General features: G+C 36.5%; 1 protein-coding gene across 2 annotated transcripts in view; it reads right to left on the bottom strand.

Annotated features, from left to right (window-relative positions):
- The window catches only part of LOC6034141 (glycoprotein-N-acetylgalactosamine 3-beta-galactosyltransferase 1), a 28555-nt gene extending 5323 nt beyond the window's left edge, over positions 1–23232 (bottom strand). Inside the window, exons 1-3 of one of the 2 annotated variants that reach the window (XM_038254309.1) lie at positions 22865–23232; positions 11743–11833; positions 10972–11111 (exon numbers count right to left, since the gene is read on the bottom strand). In XM_038254309.1, the coding sequence (XP_038110237.1) occupies positions 10972–10990 (19 nt within the window). In that variant the 5' untranslated portion in view covers positions 10991–11111; positions 11743–11833; positions 22865–23232. The remainder of the gene's footprint in view (positions 1–10971; positions 11112–11742; positions 11834–22864) is intronic. The other variant, XM_038254310.1, reaches the window with a different exon arrangement.
- Between the last annotated feature and the right edge of the window lie 2010 nt (positions 23233–25242).

Raw genomic sequence — 25242 nt, 5'->3', positions numbered from 1 at the left:
TATAAGCTAATTTATATTCAAATTTGTCGATTTTTATGTCACACAGCTACTAATTACGTTTCTCATTCCAAGAAAATATTTGTCAAGCAGAAAATTTCCATTTCCAGTTATTTGATATCATCCTTTTTGCACCTCTCGTTTATAGTCGGTTCCTTATGAAAGAGGCATCAATAGATAGATAAAATAGATAAAAGCGTGATTTATATAAATAGATATTTTGGAAACTAAAAATTGCGAAACAACTGGACTAAAATGCATTTTCAACAGGGTGACCACTCAAAACCCATTTTCAAATTCCCGACTATTCTAGAACCTCAAGTAATAGCCATTTCTTATCTAAAACATGATTTCAAATCAAAAACGATTTTTTGAAAAAAGGTTATATAGATCACCGAACAAGATTTCAATATGACTTTAAAACAATCAATCAATCGGGTCTCTTAAGTGTGAAGGTCACGGGGAGAGGGCACCGAATACCTATATTTGACACATTCTCCGGCAATGTACACCTTAGGATGAAATTTTGAAAAGCGTGTAGGGTAGGGTAGTCATCAATGAGACACTTTTGGTTTTCAACATTCAACGATTTTTCTAATTTTTTCAACAGCATGTCTTAATGAGCTTTTAGTTGTATTATCTTTCTTTTAATGTGTTCTATCATTGACCAAAATATGAGATCGATCCGACATCTACAGCCAGAGTTATTCAACTGTCTCATTGTAGACGCACTTGGCAGGAACAATGAGACAGCTGGGGAACAATGAGACACTCTACGAAAATCAACATTTTTCTAGCAAAACATCATGTTTTTGTATTGTTCCATTGCAGGTGACTTGCCTTGAACCTTTTTGAGCAATTTTGCCAACATGAAACATTTAATAACAAAAGTTACACTAAAAAGTATTTAAATTTTGTAAAATCCATATAATAATACCAAATAACTTTGTATTTTTGGTTAAATGAAGTTAAAACTCTATAAATATGCCAAAAATCACTTTTAATTCATGTTTTGAAAGATTTCCATCGATTTTGAAAAGTTTATTGAAGAAAAATCAAAGTGTCTCATTGTTACCCATGGGCTGAAATGAGTGGGGAACAATGAGTCCTGGATTCTGGGTTATTCTAAATTTTGGCCAAATCTAATGAAAGAACATTTGAAGAAATATTAGTTTTTGTGTAAATGGCAGCCTACGAGCGAAAATGTATTTTTTGTCCATAATTTACTTTTACACCCCAGAATCAAACATTTATGAATTACTTTTCAAGGGAGCGTCCATAACCAAAGTCACTTATATGGCAGACGTGTATCCAGTAGACACACCTTTCCCCCAAATATGAGCCTGATTGGTTGAAACTACGACTTGTGAGAGCCATTTTATCATAGTTCCCCGTGTCTCATTGATGACTACTCTACCCTATGAGCTATTCGGATATTTTTCCTCGATTCTAGACTACTTGAAGCTTCAAAAATCATGGTTTTCATTAATTGATCATTTGAATATCATTTTGTACAAGTTGGTTAGGTTATGCATCAATTCGTGATAAAATCATCGTTTAAAAACATTTTTCTAAAAACTTCTGGTTTTCAGCGAAATAAAATCCAAAAAATATTCTTTTGATTGCATTTTGTAGGTTTTTAGTTGTACTAAACGGAAATGTGATGGGTTTGCAGTTTATCTTAAGTTAAATATTTTTTCAAACTAGTGTAAGTTTACCATTTTATTGCGTTGCAACGTCACGAAAAAGGGACATTTGTTTATGTCAACAAAAAACTAAACATTCAATCATTTTGATATTTCGGATGCTCTTTGTACTTGGAAAGAGCTTTCAAATGCAATCTAGAGCGACTTAATTGGTTGTCTAGATCCAAAGTTACAACAGGTTTAAGTTTGCGTTGCAACGTCACGAAATTTTAAATCATATTGGTCACATGGCAAAAAAGGTGTATGCGTAGTTGGTTGTTGAAGATAAAAGGGTACTAAATATTATATATTTGTTATATAATGTTTCCGAGCATATTTACAGAAGAGTTGTGCATGGGTCATTCTGTCATATAAGTTTGATGCAACTCGAAAAAAAAGTATTTTATGAAACTTGTTGAACAAATCAAAATAGACCGATGTTCACAAGGGGGAAAATTCTAAAACTTTCAAAAAAGTAATCACGTTGTTACTGGATGGCCCCTTTATGATAAATTGATTTTCGTGAGGGTTCATTTTAATACAACGCAATGATTTTTTTTTCATCCCACACCCTTATGTAAGTCAAATTACAGTGAAAAAAATATGTTATGTTGCGCAGTTTAACAGTTATATTATTTCCTCAAATTTAATTTAAAAAGCACAAAAGTCAACAAAATAAGTTACGTTGATTGCAGATCACCCCTTAGTAACCATGAACAAACGATATGGGCACTTTATTTATAAATTCAAAATAAGCCCTCCTGAAAACTTGAAGCTCCTCACCCCCCTTCTAAAACTTCCACGTGTTTTGTAAGTTGCCCAAAACCATTAAAATATTAAGGGCAAGCATTACGTAACAAAACATCTATATTTTTAGACCCCCTCCACCCCCTGGAAATACATTTCCGATACACTTTTTTTGTATAAATCCTCGAACCCTCCTCCCTCCCCCTTGATATTACGCCGTTACGTAATGCATGGACGTCCCGTTACATGGATAGAGGACGGGAGAGGGGGGGGGTTTCCTTCGTGATAATGGAATAATACAAAAAAATATTTTAAAAACCCTTTGGAAAACTTCGTAAATCGTACTGCAACTGTGAAAGCATAACAGGGGGAGGGGGGGGGGGGGTCTAACATGGGCAGGCCAATCAATTCACATGTCCTTGTACTGTCTATAATAGTCTTATAATCAAATCTTTACCTACAGTTGTTCAGCCTAACAAAAACTATGATTTATTTTGAAACTATAATTTCGTGACGTTGCGTCAGGAATAAATTTAATTATTTTGTTGATTCCTGAAATATTTCAGTAAAAACTTGTTTTTTCTTTTACAACTACTAGATCATTTTGTACATTTTTGGGCCCTTCTAGACAATTACAGAGCTTGTCAAAATGAACATTTTTGTTCGTGGAATTGAATTTTGGTCAATTCTATCAAAAGTTATGGGCAAAAAACGATTTAAAAATGCTCATTTCAAATTGAGATTAAATGAGTTAAACAAAAAAGACCTCCGAGATATTTTCAGCAAATCTCGGATTAGTTTTCAAAAAGCCGTAAGAGCCATTGGTAAACAAAGCCCTTTTTGCAACGGTACTCGAGTTTCTTGCGGAAAAACAATTTCAAAAAAGCTTGAGATTGTTCATCTACACGTCCTTCAAGTGCTCTACATTAAAGATAAATGAAATTTTGCTTCAATTTGGAAAAAAATGAAAATTAGTGTCGGAGGTCACGGTGGCTCTTACGGCTTATTGAAAACTCACCCGAGAAATGTACTATAGAATGTGTACTTTCAGATGCTTCTAAGAGCGAGGTCAAACTCCACCACCTTTTCGAGTTATTCACATTTCAAAATGGCGTTTTTTCGTCGTATTTTGGCTGTAACTATCGTTTAAAAGGTCCGATTTTCGCTCTCTTGGAAGATAAATGTATGTTTTGATAAGCTCTATTAATGTCTAGAAGACACCAATACGCTACGACTTAAGCCTGAGTTGATAAATTCAAAAAACTAATTTTTTCATAAAGACCTCAACCTAAATTACAAAAATGGCTCTAGAAACTTCACGTTTGAAGATAGAGCTTTGTGCTCTTCAGCAAAGTTGCTCAAAATGGTGTTCTATACAACTTTTCTGAAGACACCAAAGCGCTATCTCGTCATCCCGCTAAAATAAAAATTCTGAACCACCCTAAAATTTGGACCACCCTAATGCCCACCATACCAAAAGATGCCCCTATTAACCCTGATCATTTGTCCCGAAGATACCAAAGCTCTAAATCTTAACGTGTGGCCGCTATCAATTTTGTCACGCTAGATTTCGGTTTCGGACCACTGTGCAATGTTGATCTATCAAGTTGTCAAAAAATAAAAAATATAAAAATTGAAATTACAAGCCTAGGTTTCAACATTTGAATGAAAAAAGTGTTTTAAAATGCTTTTTACTGGCGTATAGTTGCTTTCCAATCATTATGGTTTTGAAAATATCGAGGTATTGACGGAATTTGTTTTTCCTCAAAAAATTTTTTTTGTGGGACTGTACATTGGTATTTCATGTAAATTTAAAATGTTTTCAAAGGAGTTCAAACATGCTAACTTTGAATAATATTTGCAACTTTACGCTGGCCTTAATCGTCGAAATTAAGCTCTATTTTCATACTAGTTTTACATTAGCTTTGTTGTTGTTTAAAGTTAGATCACAGCAAGCAGCAGTTGAGTGTTGTTTGTACACTAATTTGATGCCGTATCGAAGATATGTTGATGAAAATCATGTCCAAAACATCACGTGACCCATCATTGGATGGCAACCTTAACAAAAGTTAAGAGTGGTGAAGTAAAATAGACAGAACATTGAAAGGGTGGATGTTGCTATTTAAGATGAATTTGCTATATAGCCGGGAACCGTGGTGTAGGGGTAAGCGTGGTTGCCTCTCACCCAGTCGGCTTGGGTTCGATCCCAGACGGTCCCGGTGGCATTTTTCGAGACGAGATTTGTCTGACCACGCCTTCCATCGGACGGGGAAGTAAATGTTGGCCCCGGTCTAACCTAGAGGGTTAGGTCGTTAGCTCAGTCCCTTGGTCCTGCCTCGGTGGAGTCGCTGGTAGGCAGTTGGACTAACAATCCAAGGTTGGGCAGTTCGATCCCGGGGTGTATGGAAGCTAAGGTGTAAAAGAGGTTTGCAATTGTCTCAACAATCAAGCCTACGGACACCTAGTTTCGAGTAGGAATCTCACAATCGAGAACGCCAAGGCAATGCTGTAGAGCGAATAATTTGATTTTTACTATATAATAGACCAATTTCCATTTTTTGGAGTAGAAATTTTATTATTTATGTTATTAATATTAATGATATTCGTTTAGTCTACAAGTATCTAAAAGAAACCAACTCGCAACATAAAAGCTTTATGATTCAAGTCAAACTGGTCACATAAGACTCGGTTTAGGGTCCCATAGATCAAGTTTAACATTTTTGAAGTATGCATAAAAATGTGTTTTCTCATATATTCGGATGCTAGATAAGTGGCCAGAAACTGACTCAAATATCATCATATTACACATTTTCGGAATGGTAATCAAGAGAGCTTTCAAATGGTCTAAAAGTTCCAAGATCTGGCAACCCTATCTCAAGTTACGACCACTTAAGGGGAGAGTGCATGGCCCGGGAGCGCTTTTTTGCTCATCATGGCAGTGCTGCCAGCAAATCAAGTTAGATTTTTATTAACTCAAATTAATTTTGAGATTTTTTTTATGTCGATTGAACTCAAATTTTGTGAAAAGTCTATGTTGATCATTTTCATGACCGAGTGGCCACTTGTCTACTCCGGAACCGGTTCCGTCGGATTCCGTGAATCCGGGTGCGGTCATTTGGTGGATTGTTTCGATCCTAATCATGTTACATATCAAATTCCATGAAATTTTGATACGAATTATTTTTGACCACTTCCATGACCAGATGGCCACTTGTCCACTCCGGAACCGGTTCCGTCGGATTCCGTGAATCCGGGTGCGGTCATTTGGTGGATTGTTTCGATCCTAATCATGTTACATATCAAATTCCATGAAATTTTGATACGAATTATTTTTGACCACTTCCATGACCAGATGGCCACTTGTCCACTCCGGACCCGGTTCCGTCGGATTCCGTGAATCCGGGTGCGGTCATTTGGTGGATTGTTTCGATCCTAATCATGTTACATATCAAATTCCATGAAATTTTGATACGAATTATTTTTGACCACTTCCATGACCAGATGGCCACTTGTCCACTCCGGAACCGGTTCCGTCGGATTCCGTGAATCCGGGTGCGATCATTTGGTGGATTGTTTCGATCCTAATCATGTTACATATCAAATTCCATGAAATTTTGATACGAATTATTTTTGGCCACTTTCATGACCAGCTGGGCACTTGTCCACTCCGGAACCGGTTCCGTCGGATTCCGTGAATCCGGGGCGGTAATTTCGTGGATTGTTTCGATCCCAATCATGTATAATTTTATAATTTTATAATTTTATAATTATATAATTTTATAATTTTATAATTTTATAATTTTATAATTTTATAATTTTATAATTTTATAATTTTATAATTTTATAATTTTATAATTTTATAATTTTATAATTTTATAATTTTATAATTTTATAATTTTATAATTTTATAATTTTATAATTTTATAATTTTATAATTTCATAATTTTATAATTTTATAATTTTATAATTTTATAATTTTATAATTTTATAATTTTATAATTTTATAATTTTATAATTTTATAATTTTATAATTTTATAATTTTATAATTTTATAATTTTATAATTTTATAATTTTATAATTTTATAATTTTATAATTTTATATTTTTATAATTTTATAATTTTATAATTTTATAATTTTATAATTTTATAATTTTATAATTTTATAATTTTATAATTTTAAAATTTTATAATTTTATAATTTTATAATTTTATAATTTTATAATTTTATAATTTTATAATTTTATAATTTTATAATTTTATAATTTTATAATTTTATAATTTTATAATTTTATAATTTTATAATTTTATAATTTTATAATTTTATAATTTTATAATTTTATAATTTTATAATTTTATAATTTTATAATTTTATAATTTTATAATTTTATAATTTTATAATTTTATAATTTTATAATTTTATAATTTTATAATTTTATAATTTTATAATTTTATAATTTTATAATTTTATAATTTTATAATTTTAAAATTTTATAATTTTATAATTTTATAATTTTATAATTTTATAATTTTATAATTTTATAATTTTATAATTTTATAATTTTATAATTTTATAAAATTACACACATATGGAAGTAATGTAAGCAAAGCAAAAAACTCTGTTTTGTTGAATTTGACAACATTTTGACAAAATCATTTTATTTCGATTTCGAACAACAATGTTATCGATTTTGAAAACATTTGCAACGAAATCGACAAAAATGTTGACGACTTTCGAATAATTTCCATGTTGTCGAATTCATCAACACAGAGTTACCGCTTTTACCTACATGATTTCTATCCGTGCAGTTGGACTCGCAATCCAAAGGTCGTCAATTTGAATCCCAGGGTGGATGAAATTTCTTATGTAAAAAAGTCGATTGGTCAAAAATAATTCCTTTCGAAATTACAAGACATTTGATATGCACCATAATGAGGTTCGGAACAATCCGCCAAATTACCGCACACGGAATCCGGCGGAACCGGTTCCGGCGAGGCCAAGTGGCCACCTGGTCATGAAAATGGTCAAACTTATTTCCTTTCGAAATTTCATGGCATTTGATATGTAGCATAATGAGGTTCGGAACAATCCGTCAAATGACCGCACACAGGTTCCACGGAATCCGGCGAGACCAAGTGGCCACCTGGTCATGAAAATGGTCAAACTTATTTCCTTACGAAATTTCATGGCATTTGATATGCAGCATAATGAGGTTCGGAACAATCCGCCAAATGACCGCACACAGGTTCCACGGAATCCGGCGGAACCGGTTCCGGCGAGACCAAGTTGCCACCTGGTCATGAAAATGGTCAAACTTATTTCCTTTCGAAATTTCATGGCATTTGATATGCAGCATAATGAGGTTCGGAACAATCCGTCAAATGACCGCACACAGGTTCCACGGAATCCGGCGGAACCGGTTCCGGCGAGACCAAGTGGCCACCTGGTCATGAAAATGGTCAAACTTATTTCCTTACGAAATTTCATGGCATTTGATATGCAGCATAATGAGGTTCGGAACAATCCGCCAAATGACCGCACACAGGTTCCACGGAATCCGGCGGAACCGGTTCCGGCGAGACCAAGTGGCCACCTGGTCATGAAAATGGTCAAACTTATTTCCTTTCGAAATTTCATGGCATTTGATATGTAGAATAATGAGGTTCGGAACAATCCGTCAAATGACCGCACACAGGTTCCACGGAATCCGGCGGAACCGGTTCCGGCGAGAACAAGTGGCCACCTGGTCATGAAAATGGTCAAACTTATTTCCTTACGAAATTTCATGGCATTTGATATGCAGCATAATGAGGTTCGGAACAATCCGCCAAATGACCGCACACAGGTTTCACGGAATCCGGCGGAACCGGTTCCGGCGAGACCAAGTGGCCACCTGGTCATGAAAATGGTCAAACTTATTTCCTTTCGAAATTTCATGGCATTTGATATGCAGCATAATGAGGTTCGGAACAATCCGTCAAATGACCGCACACAGGTTCCACGGAATCCGGCGAAACCGGTTCCGGCGAGACCAAGTGGCCACCTGGTCATGAAAATGGTCAAACTTATTTCCTTACGAAATTTCATGGCATTTGATATGCAGCATAATGAGGTTCGGAACAATCCGCCAAATGACCGCACACAGGTTCCACGGAATCCGGCGGAACCGGTTCCGGTGAGGCCAAGTGGCCACCTGGTCATGAAAATGGTCAAACTTATATCTTTTCGAAATTTTATGGCATTTGATATGCAGCATAATGAGTTTCGGAACAATCCGCCAAATGACCGCACACAGGTTCCACGGAATCCGGCGGAACCGGTTCCGGCGAGACCAAGTGGCCACCTGGTCATGAAAATGGTCAAACTTATTTCTTTTCGAAATTTCATGGCATTTGATATGCAGCAAAATGAGGTTCGGAACAATCCGCCAAATGACCGCACACGGACTCCGGCGGAACCGATTCCGGCGAGACCAAGTGGCCACCTGGTCATGAAAATGGTCAAACTTATTTCCTTTCGAAATTTCATGGCATTTGATATGCAGCATAATGAGGTTCGGAACAATCCGTCAAATGACCGCACACAGGTTCCACGGAATCCGGCGGAACCGGTTCCGGTGAGGCCAAGTGGCCACCTGGTCATGAAAATGGTCAAACTTATTTCTTTTCGAAATTTCATGGCATTTGATATGCAGCATAATGAGGTTCGGAACAATCCGCCAAATGACCGCACACAGGTTCCACGGAATCCGGCGGAACCGGTTCCGGTGAGGCCAAGTGGCCACCTGGTCATGAAAATGGTCAAACTTATTTCTTTTCGAAATTTCATGGCATTTGATATGCAGCAAAATGAGGTTCGGAACAATCCGCCAAATGACCGCACACGGACTCCGGCGGAACCGATTCCGGCGAGACCAAGTGGCCACCTGGTCATGAAAATGGTCAAACTTATTTCCTTTCGAAATTTCATGGCATTTGATATGCAGCATAATGAGGTTCGGAACAATCCGTCAAATGACCGCACACAGGTTCCACGGAATCCGGCGGAACCGGTTCCGGCGAGGCCAAGTGGCCACCTGGTCATGAAAATGGTCAAACTCATTTCCTTTCGAAATTTCATGGCATTTGATATGCAGCATAATGAGGTTCGGAACAATCCGTCAAATGACCGCACACGGGTTCCACGGAATCCGGCGGAACCGGTTCCGGTGAGGCCAAGTGGCCACCTGGTCATGAAAGTGGTCAAAAATAATTCCTTTCGAAATTTCATGGCATTTGATATGCAGCATAGTGAGGTTTGGACCAATCCGCCAAATAACCGCACACGGGTTTTATAGAATCCGGCGGAACCGGTTCCGGCGAGGCCAAGTGGCCACCTGGTCATGACAGTGGCCAGAAACATTTCCTTTCAAAATTTTAAAATTGAAAAAATGAGTTCATTTGAGGAAAAAAATGTTTTTTGTTCAAGTCACACTCCTCAAAACTTTATTCAATCTTGTTGGAAAAAAAAACTGGCAGCACTTCCTTTTCAAGCGCTTTGTTGTCTCAAAACGTAAACATTCCAACATAAATGAAATTGATTTTTTTTACAAAATGGATAGTTCTGTAAGTTTTTGGTATACAATGCTATACTTTCTATACATCAAATTGAAGGGAATTGTCTAAACTAAAACCTGTCGGGACCAGTTTTCCCAAAAAATGGTTTTGTTTTCTGCTACACGAAGGGGAACTTGGCAAAAATGTTACGTTCATCAAAAGTTGTTTACAAATTACATATTTCTAGGAGCTAGAGATTACCAACAAAGCTCATATTTGCACAAGACATACTCTGAAATGTCCTCTAGGCCCGGTCGGGATTAGTTTTGCGAAAACTTTAAACCTTTTCGAGAAATTTGAATTTTAGTAAAAAGTTCCCGGGTGATGCACTCAATCGTTAAGTGATATTTTGGGATGTTTTTGAAAGTGGATCTTATTTATTTGTATGTTAACAATGTCCGGATCAATAATCCCACCTATCGTTGCATAAGTAATTGAGAGACCTTCCAAGCGAGTCTAAAATTTCGATGATCTGGCAACCCTGTCTGATGCTATGGCCACTTTAGCGACATTAATGTGCTTTTTGAGGTCGGATCATGAAAATTGGACTATGTTGGGTCCATATCCAAACCCGAGTTTCCTTCACTTGATGTCCAAAGAATGATAATCTCGGGAGAAAATAATTAAGTTAGTAGTGAGGAAGGCACCAACCACATCTCTGGATTATGCTACTTTTTAAAGTAACACCCTAATGCACATCTAAAGCAAAAACATCCGTTTGAAGATGAAACTTTGCTCTCTTCCACAAAGTGATTCAGAATGGCGGTCGTATAACTTTTTTGAAGACTGCAAGGATTCTGTTTCATCATCCCACAAAAAAAATTTAAAAAAAAACTAAATTACATCAAAATTTTGACACCCTAATGCCTACCACATTGAAAGATGCTCCGATTTTGTTCTCAACAACAATTGTATATTTTGTATAACCGAAAAATAAATGGTACTCACCTAAGTCGGTAATCTTCATGGCTGCAGAATATCGCCTTCTTCTATCCACCGTGATGCTTAGCGGAAAATAGTTTCGATGTAGAACGTATCTAATATATTGCACCTATTTCGGCAGACTTCCATCTGTTCACAACTCTTTTCTAGTATTAATTAAATTCGTTCAGAACGCAATGAGTAAAATCAAACTAAGTTAACTAACTTAAATCATGAGTTCGCGCACTGGTCACAACTTTTACAAACTCTTTTTAAAAATGCACTAAATTTAGAACTTGGAACAAGCTCGTTTTTTTCGCGGCACGTCCCCAAAGCCAACTCGCTCGATAATGACTACGGCTAGCGAAATTCGTTACACCTTTAATTGAATCTCAGCCTGTAGGTACAGTCCAGCGTGGCCGTCCGAGTAGAATTGTTGTGTTTTTGCGGAAGTAAATTAGCGTATCAAAGGGAGCAGCGTGTGAGTGAGGGAGTGAGAGCGCCGGGCCGTAATCGTTCTCATCAAAAATCAGTTTTCGCCGCGGTTTGTTTTGTTGGCTTTTGTTGCACTGGTTTGGTCATCTCGTCACAAAACTCAGTAATGAGTGTCTACTGATACGTTACGGTTCGTTTACTTCGTTTGGTTCTTGCGCTCTTTTTTTTTTTTAAGCGATCCACGAATTCTCACCCCAAACGCACAATACAAAGAGGGGAAGTGAGGAGAAATGTGTGTGTGTGTGCTTGTTATATTGAGTATATCATTTACTTTGTATTGTTATTCTAAATGCATTATTTCACCTCACGTGAGCGCGGTTTTCAATTCGTTCCGTTATAGTGAGAGCTATTGAATGGTTGTGTCCGGGCGAGGTTTAGGTCGCTGTGATTAGATCTGGGAAAAAAAGGCAAAAGAAGAAAACTCCAATTGGTTTCTTTATCCGAAAACGGTTTGGGCAATTCAAGGCAAACATTGATTCATCATTATAACTTTCGCAATTCGCAATTCGCAATTTTCAGTGTAAGAACGGGCCTTGACCGATCTTATGCACTAGGTTCCCGACGAACACGCATTGCCCTTACACCTACATCTCACCCTTGCTCTGAGTCAGTACGAGCAGCACGCTAGAACACGCTTTGAGTGTTCGTGCCAGGCATGCACACCTTCTTTTCCGGTTACGCATTTTAACTCGGCCGGGGGTGGTACATTAAGTAGGGTTTGATGTAAGTATAAGCGCCTAACCATTTATAGTGTGCCTATCAACTTACATTAAAGCAAAAACTGTTTTATTTTAGTTTGAATTCAAAAACTAGTTGTTATTTACTGTGTTTTGTTTTCTCCTGAAATCTTTCCTAGTGTTGAGTCGTGTTTTTATGTTGCTATTTCTTTTGTCGCGGTGTTTTGTTACAATTTTGGTCCTAAGCATTTTATAAAAGTTTTTCAAAAGTACAATAGTAATATTTGTGTTAATTCTTTGATCACTCCAAAAATGAGTAAGGGCTCGAACCTCATTTGTTTGAAGAAAAGGGTAAAGATTGAAAACAATGGACAGTGAAAGAAATATACTATTTGAAGAATCAATAGTAAAAGAAAGATAGTAATTTATAAAGTAGATAAAGAAATTAACAATAATTAATAAATAGAGGTAAAAAAACAAGCTTAGATTGTATTGAGGGCAATTTATAGGCCCAAATTTGAATATTGGCCCAAAATGAATATTGAATTATTCAAATTGACAAATAAAGAAAAGGCACATGATAAACAAAATTTACTGCCAAATTAAGGATTGATTGATTGATTGATTGATTGGTTGGGAAGGGGGAAAGCAGGGAAAGCAGAAAGTATGTTACAGCAGCATCAATTGGTAAAATAGAGTGAAAAAGCGTTGAGAAATAAGAGAATCAAATGAGTAAAATCGAAATGGAGGATAGTAAACAGAGTCGCGTTAGAAAATCAGTGAAACAAAATAAACAGAAGATAGGTGGTAGATGAAATGGAAAGAAGAGAAACCCCGTTGTGCGATGTTTCAGGTACATCCACAGCAGTTGACTCAACATACTGCGAATCAAAACAATACCGTCTACAATCACAAATTACTTCCCTTTCCCACATTGTCGCGCCCCTTTCTTTTAGCCGTCTCGACTTTGACCCACGGTGGTCAAAGGTTTACGATCCGTTTCCACAGGCCACCAGCTAGGTCATCATGAAAACCAAGCCAACGTGGAGGTAAGAAAATAGGACACTTGCAAGGAACCAGAGCTATACTGTCTTGATCAAGTATGATCTAACAGGACTACGGACGTAGTCAGTGACGCTCCTTCCAGGATGTTCCTCGCCTGAGCGTCAACTCGACGTCGTCGTGCTATCTTGTCGCACCCGCCATTTTGACGTTCCGAGAAATACGCGTTTTAATGTTTGACCTTGAATATTCAAAAACGAGAGCACGCAAAGTAAATAATAACAAACACGTTTTGTTTGGCTCACCATTCTGTGCATTGTCCCAAAGTTTGGTTGAAGTTGGTTGCTGGAGTCCCGAGTTATAATTACAAATGTCTACGGTAGTCTAGCTTGTACGTGCGACAAACGCATCCTGACTTTCCTGGCCTGAAATTCCTTTGGCCTTTTGTCGCACTTACATCAATTTTCATGGAGTGACAAGATAGCACGACAAGATTGAAACTACTTTCATATGTAAAGTGACAAAAATGCACGGAGTTTTTTCGGTTTTTGTTGAATATCTCAGGATTGAAATCGAATTTTGGGGATCTGTGAAGGTCAAAAGGTGAGGCATTGTGAGCTGCACAAAATGGCGTTCTTAACTCAATTTGGCCCAAAATGCACGTACGACAAGTTAGCACGATGGCGACGAACTGAAGAGGTATCATCAGCATCATTCGCACTTGGCCTGCGATTCATCATTATAACTTTGGATCAAATCATTTCTAGATTTCTATAAACCCGATGGCCGACGGGGGGTTAGCGTCCAAAAGCACAAAACCAATGGATATTTTTGTGTCTTTTGACTTTTCGTGTTCTTAGTTTTTAAATGTTGCATTTTCAATTTTTTTTTTTTTGTTGGCATTTTTTATTTTTGGTTTTTTTTTTTTTGTAATGGTTGTTTGCAAAATCTGAACACAATTTGGAACGTTGAAAATATATTTATCTCCAGGGAAATGTGGAAATATTTTAGAAAGAAGCCCTTTAAAAGTAGCAAACTTGATTTCATCTGGTTAAGGTTTGGTGGTCTCGTCCTTGACTTGATGTTTGAATGGAATTTGAAATTTTTTCACTTTATTACTCTTTTTAGAGAAAGTTTTCCTAACCCGATGCAATATTCTCATCCTAATAATTACTTATAGATTTTCATTCGGGGAACAACTTTGTAGACCATCGCCAAAAGAAACGGAATAATTTGCTGAGCATGCTTTCGAATTTTGCCAGAAAAAAAAACTCCAAAAAACATCCTGTAAATACCCTAAAAATTGGGAATTTAAGTAGGGTTTTATAAAACAGTAAATTGATTCATGTTCCACACTAACTTCGGGTCAATGACGAAACCTTAACCAAATGAGCTAAAATTTTTGGGCTAGTTGTAGACCATAATTTAATTTCATTTAATAAATTAAAAACTTTTGTCTTTTTCATATATCAGTGAACCACGGTAATGGCTGAACCGATTTCAACCGTTTTGGTCTCATTCGACCTGTCTTGAGGTCCCAACAAGACACAAAAGAATATTATAATGTTTAGTAAAGTACTTTAAAAGTTATGCAGAAAAAAACCTTTTGAGGAAAGTCCGCAAGATTTTTAGAAAGGTATTTAAAAGGCATATTCAATGATCCTCAGGAATTGAACATTTGATATATGTCCGAATTAATCACACAACCTATCGTTGGATGGGTAATCAAACGACCTTTCCGTTGAGCCTTAAGGATTGAAGATCTGGCAACCCTATCAAAAGTAATAGGCACTTAGGTGTTACTTATACACTTTTTTGAAGTTGGATCTTAGATATATTGATAAAAATGAGGTCATGCGACCCATCCTAGAATGCGTAATCAATAGACCTTCCCAACGAGTCCAAAAAGTTGAAGTTCTGACAATCCTATCGATATTTATGAGTTCGTATATAAAGTTATGTTTAGATAACATTTCTAGGATGCAAACTATATACAGTAGTTGTTCGGTAACTGGGCTGAGAACGTAGCCCAGTCACCGAATGTTGCTCGTTAACTGGGCTCCCGAGCAGACGGAAATAACTTGGGAATAACATTTTTTGATATTTGAAAATACTAGGCCAATAATATTTTATGTTATTCATAACAAGATTTGTTATTGGATCGTTATTGTGATAACAGACAAATAACATTTTTAGTTATTTTTCGAACAAATCTTTGTTATTATTTTTTGTTATTTTAACAACTAATCCGATCATCCCAATAACAGTTGGAGGTATTCTTCCATAACAAAAAATGTTATTCCAAAGTTGTTTTGGGCTCTCAACCAATATCAGCCAAATAACAAATTTTGTTATGATAACATAAACTGTTATTAAACTCTTATGCAAAAATAGATTTTGCAGGAAAATTTCATAACACTTTTTGTTATTTTAACAGTATTTGTTATTGAAATGGCATGAATTTTGTTATTACCGTCTGCCCGGGCTGAACAAAAAATAATTTTATTTTTGGTTTTTTTTTTTTTTGTAATGGTTGTTTGCAAAATCTGAACACAATTTGGAACGTTGAAAATATATTTATCTCCAGGGAAATGTGGAAATATTTTAGAAAGAAGCCCTTTAAAAGTAGCAAACTTGATTTCATCTGGTTAAGGTTTGGTGGTCTCGTCCTTGACTTGATGTTTGAATGGAATTTGAAATTTTTTTCACTTTATTACTCTTTTTAGAGAAAGTTTTCCTAACCCGATGCAATATTCTCATCCTAATAATTACTTATAGATTTTCATTCGGGGAACAACTTTGTAGACCATCGCCAAAAGAAACGGAATAATTTGCTGAGCATGCTTTCGAATTTTGCCAGAAAAAAAAACTCCAAAAAAACATCCTGTAAATACCCTAAAAATTGGGAATTTAAGTAGGGTTTTATAAAACAGTAAATTGATTCATGTTCCACACTAACTTCGGGTCAATGACGAAACCTTAACCAAATGAGCTAAAATTTTTGGGCTAGTTGTAGACCATAATTTAATTTCATTTAATAAATTAAAAACTTTTGTCTTTTTCATATATCAGTGAACCACGGTAATGGCTGAACCGATTTCAACCGTTTTGGTCTCATTCGACCTGTCTTGAGGTCCCAACAAGACACAAAAGAATATTATAATGTTTAGTAAAGTACTTTAAAAGTTATGCAGAAAAAACCTTTTGAGGAAAGTCCGCAAGATTTTAGAAAGGTATTTAAAAGGCATATTCAATGATCCTCAGGAATTGAACATTTGATATATGTCCGAATTAATCACACAACCTATCGTTGGATGGGTAATCAAACGACCTTTCCGTTGAGCCTTAAGGATTGAAGATCTGGCAACCCTATCAAAAGTAATAGGCACTTAGGTGTTACTTATACACTTTTTTGAAGTTGGATCTTAGATATATTGATAAAAATGAGGTCATGCGACCCATCCTAGAATGCGTAATCAATAGACCTTCCCAACGAGTCCAAAAAGTTGAAGTTCTGACAATCCTATCGATATTTATGAGTTCGTATATAAAGTTATGTTTAGATAACATTTCTAGGATGCAAACTATATACAGTAGTTGTTCGGTAACTGGGCTGAGAACGTAGCCCAGTCACCGAATGTTGCTCGTTAACTGGGCTCCCGAGCAGACGGAAATAACTTGGGAATAACATTTTTTGATATTTGAAAATACTAGGCCAATAATATTTTATGTTATTCATAACAAGATTTGTTATTGGATCGTTATTGTGATAACAGACAAATAACATTTTTAGTTATTTTTCGAACAAATCTTTGTTATTATTTTTTGTTATTTTAACAACTAATCCGATCATCCCAATAACAGTTGGAGGTATTCTTCCATAACAAAAAATGTTATTCCAAAGTTGTTTTGGGCTCTCAACCAATATCAGCCAAATAACAAATTTTGTTATGATAACATAAACTGTTATTAAACTCTTATGCAAAAATAGATTTTGCAGGAAAATTTCATAACACTTTTTGTTATTTTAACAGTATTTGTTATTGAAATGGCATGAATTTTGTTATTACCGTCTGCCCGGGCTGAACAAAAAATAACGAGGGGACCACCGATGCATAATATTTTCCAGATGAAATATAAAAATAAAAGTTACAGAATTTATTTACAATGCTTACTTTTCATATTTCTTTAATTGTAAATTGAAATTAAACAAAGGTTTTTTTATTTATTGAATATGATTTTTGCATCCATTAATCCCTCGGTCATTTTGGTTTGTTTTGTTTTTTTTTTGACGTTTCGATGCTTGTGTGCTCTCTTATACTAACTGACATTTTGGTAGTTACGAGAAAATCGACTTTTTAACTTTGAATTACTGTTTCTGGGAAACTATTCGACAAACAATTGTCCTAATAATTTTAAAGTATGCTCCTGACATAACTTAAAGACATGGTAAAATATAAAAACTCTTGAAATGCAAAACAAAATTTGGCAGAGAAATTACGAAAAAAAATCATGCTTGCAATTAGCACAAGTGTGTCTTGAACAGTGATTTGTATGAGTTAGCACAAACGTGCACAGGGCAAATTTTGCAGTTGAGCTAAAATGCTTCTTCGATGATAGAGTCGTGTATACTTCCAACGTGGCACTTGGTACAAAAGTGCGCAGAGTTATTTTATTGTAAAAATAGTAGTTATTGCTTGTTTCAATGTTTTTTGCGTAGTTACTTTGAATTGTTGCTAGTTAAGGAACATTTTTCTCAACAAAACTTTTTTAATAGACTTGTTTATCATTAAATTAATTGTGAAAATTGCAGTTTTTGAGAGCAACTACCGTTAAAACATGAATTTTATTAAGAAAAACTTAGTGAAGTGTGAGGATTCATAAATATAAGTATGATAATCCATGAAATAGCTTCAATAATACCAACTATGACGAAAACCGAATAGTTCTACGCTTACAAACAGAAGAAAATGATTTTGTAAAAACTTTGAGCTAGTTTATTTTATTTCCCTCATGTCATACAACCTTTTTAGAAATGCAAGATATCCAGGACACAAACCATAGAACTGTTATGGTAGATTGCAGTTAGAACGTGTGTGTCTTGCAATGAATTCTTAGTTTGTATCGAATAGAACAAAAGTGCTAAAAAAAATCAATACTTAGTCATTGAACATGGACGACCCCTACAGTTGTGCTAACCGTGCACAACTACGTAAATGATGTTGTTACGTGTTTTTTTTTTGGTTTGGACGATCCCTGCAGTTGTGCTAAATTTGCACAACTTCTTGAAGGGTGTTTGAGTTGGATATTTGGGTTAGGCTAAGTGTGAGATTGGTTAGTGGATGTTATTGTTACGTAGTTTTTTGGATTGGACGACCCCTGCACTTGTTCTAAGTGTGCACAACTACTTGGAGGGTGTTTGAATTGAATATTTGGGTTAGGCTAAGTGTGACATTGGTTAGTGGATGATATTGTTACGTAATTTTTTTGGATAGGACGATCCCTGCAGTTGTGCTAGGTGTGCACAACTTCTTGAAGGGTGTTTGAGTTGGATATTTGAGTTAGGCTAAGTGTGAGATTGGTTAGTGGCTTATTTTGTTACGTAGTTTTTTAGATTGGACGACCCCTGCAGATGTGCTAAATGTGCACAACTTCTTGAAGGGTGTTTGAGTTCGATATTTGGGTTAGGTTAAGTGTGCCATTGTTAGTGGATGTTGTTGTTACGTAGTTTTTTTAATTGGACGACCCCTGCAATTGTGTTAAGTGTGCACAACAAGAGTTCCCAAATGAACCGGTTAGGCGAGGTTCACCTATTGGTTCGGCTTAAACCCCCCTTAAACCATTCGTTACACCGTGACATTGTTACACCGTGACATTTGTTAAACCGCAACATACGTTTTACCGTAAAATTCGTTAAACCGCAACATTCGTTACACCGCAACATTCGTTACACCGTAACATTCGTTACACCGTAACTTTCGTTACACCGTAACATTCGCTACACCGTAACATTCGTTACACCATAACATTCGTTACACCGCATCATTCGTTACACCGTAACATTCGTTAAACCGTAACATTCGTTAAACCGTAACATTCGTTACACCGTAGTATGATTACACCGCGTCATTCGTTACACCGTAACATTCGTTACACCGTAACATTCGTTACACCGTAACATTCGTTACACCGTAGTATGGTTACACCGTAACTTTGTTATACCGCAACATTCGTTGCATCGTCGCATTCTTTACACCGTGACATTCGTTACACCGTAATACATCGCAATTAAAACATTTTTTAAGTCGTTATGCACACTTAGAACAACTGCAGGGGTCGTCCAATCCAAAAAACTACGTAACAACAACATCCACTCACCATTATCACACTTAGCCTAGCTCAAATATCCAACTCTAAAACCCCGCAAGTAGTTGTGCACACTTAGCACAACTGCAGGGGTCGTCCATTAAAAAAAAAACTACGTGACAATAACATCCACTAATTAATCTTACACTTAGCCTAACCCAAAAATCCAATTTAAAACATTTTTAAGTCGTTGTGCACTCTTAGAACAACTGCAGGGGTCGTCCAATCCAAAAACTACGTAACAATAACATCCACCTACCAATGTCACACTTAGCTTAACTCAGGGGTCATCCAATTAAAAAAAAACTCTGCCACTAAATAATTATTTGACACACTTCTTCTAACTTACAACTTCTTCACGTATCCAAATGTGCACACTTGTGCTAATTGCCTTCCAAAATAGTGCTCCATAATATTGCTCAAACTAGTAAGGACACATGGCAATTTACCATAATATTATAGTGTAATCGTATTTTTATGGATTTGCGTGTTTTCAAAAGGTCAAGCCATGATGAAAAATAAGAGAGCACATCCATGCTGCGTTCGAAAATGTCAGTTAGTACAAATGGTTGCAGGGCGATATCTCCGCGTAGGAAACGAATTTTTCAGATCTCTTAGAAGCGTTTTGTAGGGAATTTAATTAGCTAAAAGATGGCATCATTAACTCATTTTAGCATAAGCATAAGCATAGGTGCCCACCCGCAGTTGCTACTCCGTTATTGACCAGGACCTCCAGAAGTTACATCCACGAGCCGTGGAAGATAAGTGGGTGCTATCTTTCCTCGCTTCGCAACTTCTCAAAGGCCCCTATCATGCTGATCAATACCGGCGCCGGCCACGACCAGTGGTAGGGTCACGGGGAAGTGGATGGGAATGTTAGTCCGATACTTGAGTGATAGAGACCGCCCAATCGACTGCTTCTCCGACAAAGTATCACATGAGTTTTGAGGGGTTAGTAGATGGGTATGAGGTCAGGATTCACGAGTGGCAGTGATGTGACCATGAGCATTTTGTTTATCGGCTGAAATTTTAAATCTTAGGCAGCCGGCTGCGGAAAGATAAATAATTGATTATTTAAAAAGTTTGTTTTAATCGAACGCGTGCAAACCGAGCGGTAATGCTATGGGCTGGACTTATCAGTATATTTTTACTGTTGGTACAATTAAGATAACGCGAGCAAATGTCAAAAATAGTAGATGAGTTAATACTAAAGCTGCCAGTTGGAATAAATTATTACGATCAACGAATATAAACAAAAAGAAAACAGGACACCACGTAACCGATTGTAATGAAATTAAAACAATAACTTAAACGAACTTAACCGGCGACGTGCCTTCCTATCAACAATGATAAAAGAAGGACTTATAAATTTAAAATATAAAAAGACTCCAAAAATACGTTGCATAGTAACCGCGAAGTCCCGCTACTCACAATCGAATCCGAAAGATAGCTATCTAGAATTTTAAATATAGTATTAATTCGACCGCGATCCTCCAGAAATTCTTCGTCGGCGTGCCTTCCGATCAACGGTGATGTAAGAAGGGCTTTATTCATTAAAATGATTTTATACCATAAGCCTTAAAACATATTCGTCGGCGTGCCTTCCGATCATCGATGATATAGAAAGGACTTAATCCAGCAATACGACTTGCTTGTCTCGAAAAAAAAAGAATTCGGATCGTTTCTATCGAAAACTATGCAAAGAGAACAAAAATAAACTCATTGGCCAACGAACGCGCGAACTAAAAATAAAGAAAAAAGAAGAAGACCAATCACCCCATGCACACAAACAGCGACACAAAAGAGATGAAAACAACACGAATCAGAAGAAATCCAATCACCCCATGTACACAAATAGCGACACAAAAGAGATGGAAAATAACACGAAAAAAACAGGACTGCGCGTCCACACAGGCACCGCAATACTGATGCCATTATTTAATTATAATGACCAATCACCCCATGCACTCGAACAGCGACACAAAAGAGACGGAAAATAACACGAAAAAACAGGACTGAGCGTCCACACAGGCACCGCAATACTGATGCCATTATTTAATTATAATGACCAATCACCCCATGCACTCGAACAGCGACACAAAAGAAACGGAAAATAACACGAAAAAACAGGACTGAGCGTCCACACAGGCACCGCACCACTGATGCCATTATTTAATTATAATGACCAATCACCCCATGCACTCGAACAGCGACACAAAAGAGACGGAAAATAACACGAAAAAACAGGACTGAGCGTCCACACAGGCACCGCACTACTGATGCCATTATTTAATTATAATGACCAATCACCCCATGCACTCGAACAGCGACACAAAAGAGACGGAAAATAACACGAAAAAACAGGACTGAGCGTCCACACAGGCACCGCACTACTGATGCCATTATTTAATTATAATGACCAATCACCCCATGCACTCGAACAGGGACACAAAAGAGACGGAAAATAACACGAAAAAACAGGACGGAGCGTCCACACAGGCACCGCACCACTGATCAGATGGCATCATTAACTCATTTTGGCCTAAAAGTCAGTTAGTACATCAGAGCACAGAGGCATCGGTTTGTCTGCGCCGAGTTAAAAAGCATCTCAGTTAAACAACGCCCAGTTACCGAACAACTACTGTAAATGTCAACCACCTTAACTAACTTTGTATTATATAAAATTTAACCAATAGCTTTTAAGTCGCGTCACAACATAACAATTAAATAAATTATTTGGTGCGCAACAAAAATTCTAAAATTACTGAATACTTATTTTGGTATGAACTATTCAGAACATTTTTCAAATCATTGAAAAAATCTCTAAAATTAAAGAGTAGCAGTTCTTTCCAATGCTTCTTAAAAATGGAACAAACTTTTTTGGAGTTCGTCTGAGCTGGCAATGCATTTCTGATGATTTAGTTCTTGGAAAAGTTCCAAATCATATAAAATTGTCTCTATACAAATCATATAAAACATTTACAAAAGAGAATCTGAATCTCAATAGCAACTTTAGTTAACGAAACAAAGCTGATATTCATGAAAATTTATTGAAATAATTTAACAATTTGGTGTAATTGTGATTGATTTTATTGCATGCTTGATTTTGTGCAAAGTAAAACAGAGGGTTCACAGTCCTTACATCTCTTACGTATTTTTTTCAGCAAATTAACAGCGATAATCTGAACTCGACACCATAAAATGATTCAACAAACGCATCTTATCAGCCCAATTCTCCGCATCTTATCGGAAGGTCAATTTAGTACCAAAAAGTGTTTTCTTTTTCTTTGTTGCTTCGAGAGATGTAAACTGATAAGAACTCCGGCGAGACTGCACAATCCAGACATGAAGCGTATTCCATCTATGTTCTCCCGACTTACGATGATTTTCCATCAAATTGTAGAGATCCAGCGACGCGCGATCAGCTCAGCCACAGCCAATTATAAATTTAATATCATTTCGCTTTCGGCTTCTTCCAGACACAAACCACTCCGGTAGCTGGAAGGCCGGAAGTTGTCGGTATCGAGAAGCAAAGTCGCTTTCCGGCTTCTCTGAAGCGCACCACCACAAAGCACGACACTTCACGGGTCACATTTGGCAATGCACTTTACGATAGACACAATTTCACAAATAAATTCATCCAATTTTCACAGCTAGCTTATTTTGTTGATTTATGCGAAATCGCGAACCAGCATAGAAAAACACTGCTCGCTGCTCGGACAACGAAAGGAGAGCAGCATTAATTCTGACAGATTCAAACGAGCGGTGGAACTGGTAATGAAGGACGAATCGATGGAAGTACTAGATTAAAGCATACATTTAGGCGTTTAGCGTTTTAGCATTAGCATGATCACTAATGCCTGTCGTGATCGGGGACTTTCTTTTATAATAAAGACACAGATATTTTGCAATTAACAAACAACACGTCTTATTCCACACAAATTAACCACAAAACTGATTTGACAATCTTCATTCTCTCTTTCGCCGGCCGCACGCATCTCGTTGTTTTCTCGCTCGTTGTTCTCTCTCGCGATTCTATGACAATTTCCGGAATTCCATTTCCCGGAATGGACGTTTTCCGGAATGGACATTATCCGGAATGGACGTTTTCCGGAATGGACGTTATCCGGAATGGACATTATCCGGAATGGACATTATCCGGAATGGACGTTATCCGGAATGAAATTTCCCGGAATGGACGTTTCCCGGAATGGACATTTCCCGGAAAATTAGTTTTTTTATATATTACCTGATATGAGATTGAATGAAATGTTGCCTACTCGCTTACTTGTGGTTAAGAATTATTTAGTTTGTACCCCGTTGGTCACATTGAAGGAACTCGATATTTTGAAAACGATATGAATGATAAATACATGAATGAAATAAAGAAAGTGAAATGTTCGTACATAAACAATAGATGCCAGCGTTGACTATTGAAGCAATACTTTATCAACCACCACGAGATGTAACAATGTAGATCGATAGATATTAGATGTTTTTAACATTCTTTCAATGTGTTGTTATGTAAGATTTTTTCCTTCTTTTGTTAGTCAGTTGACTTTTGTGAATAACTTCTACCAAATTTTAGTAGGTATTCAAAGAAGGGCAAACTTCAAGAAAATAAAAAGCTTTTCAGAAATGTATAATGTGTACTTTTTTTAGGTTTTCCCTTAATTTAAAATACGCGATCTTGCATCAAAGTAATGAGATTTTATATAAGAATTTTTCCTGCCCTTGTTAATTCAACTAAATTTTACCTAGTTTTTCATTGAAGGCTTCTGCACTATAAAGTAGAGTCCGGGAACCGTGGTGTAGGGGTATTCGAAGTTGCCTCTCACCCAGTCGGCCTGCGTTCGATTCTAGACGGTCCCGGTGGTGGCATTTTTCGAGACGAGATTTGTCTGATCATGCCTTCCGTCGGACTGGGAAGTAAATGTTTGTCCAGGTGTAGGAGTCGTCTCTCTGGGTCCTGTCTCGGTTTCAGTCGCTGGTAGGCAGTTGAACTCACAATCCAAAAGTCGTCAGTTCGAATCCTGGGGTGGATGGAAGCTCAGGTGTAAAACGAGGTTTGCAATTGCCTCAACAATCTAGCCTTCGGACATCTAGTTTCGAGTAGAAATCTCGCAATCGAGAACGCCAAGGCAATGCTGTAGAGCGAACAATTTATTTTATTTTTATTTACTATAAAGCAGAATATTTATATTCAAAGAAGGAAAAACCTATAGAAAATGAAAAGCTTTTCAGAAAATCAATGTATAATGTGTATTTTCTTGAGGTTTTCCCTTCTTTAAAAATACACGATCTTTTATCAATGTGATGGGATTTCGCGTAAGCGATTTCCCTTCTTTCGTTAATCAGTTAACTATTGTGACTAGATTCTATTAATTTTTACTATAAAGCAGGATGATTATTTTCAAAGAAGGACAAACCTCAAGAAAATAAATAACTTGAGTGTATTTTTAAAGAATGAAAAACCTCAAGGAAGTACACATTATACATTGATTTTTTGAAAAGCTGTTTATTTTCTAGAGGGTTTCCCTTCTTTGAAAATAATCATTCTGCTTTATAATAAAATTTGGTAGAATTTAGTCACAAAAGTCAACTGATTAACACAAGAAAGGAAATCTCTTACACGAAATTCCATCACATCGATTAAAGATCGTGTATTTTTATAGAAGGGAAAACCTCAAGAAAATACACATTATACATTGATCTTCTGAAAGCTTTTTTTTCTAGAGGATTTCCCTTCTTTAAAAAA

The sequence above is a fragment of the Culex quinquefasciatus genome, chromosome 2, assembly GCF_015732765.1.
Source record: "Culex quinquefasciatus strain JHB chromosome 2, VPISU_Cqui_1.0_pri_paternal, whole genome shotgun sequence".
Lineage (NCBI taxonomy): Eukaryota > Metazoa > Arthropoda > Insecta > Diptera > Culicidae > Culex > Culex quinquefasciatus.
The sequence above is the reverse complement of the archived record's forward strand: the minus strand, read 5'-3'. Positions and strand labels throughout refer to the sequence as shown.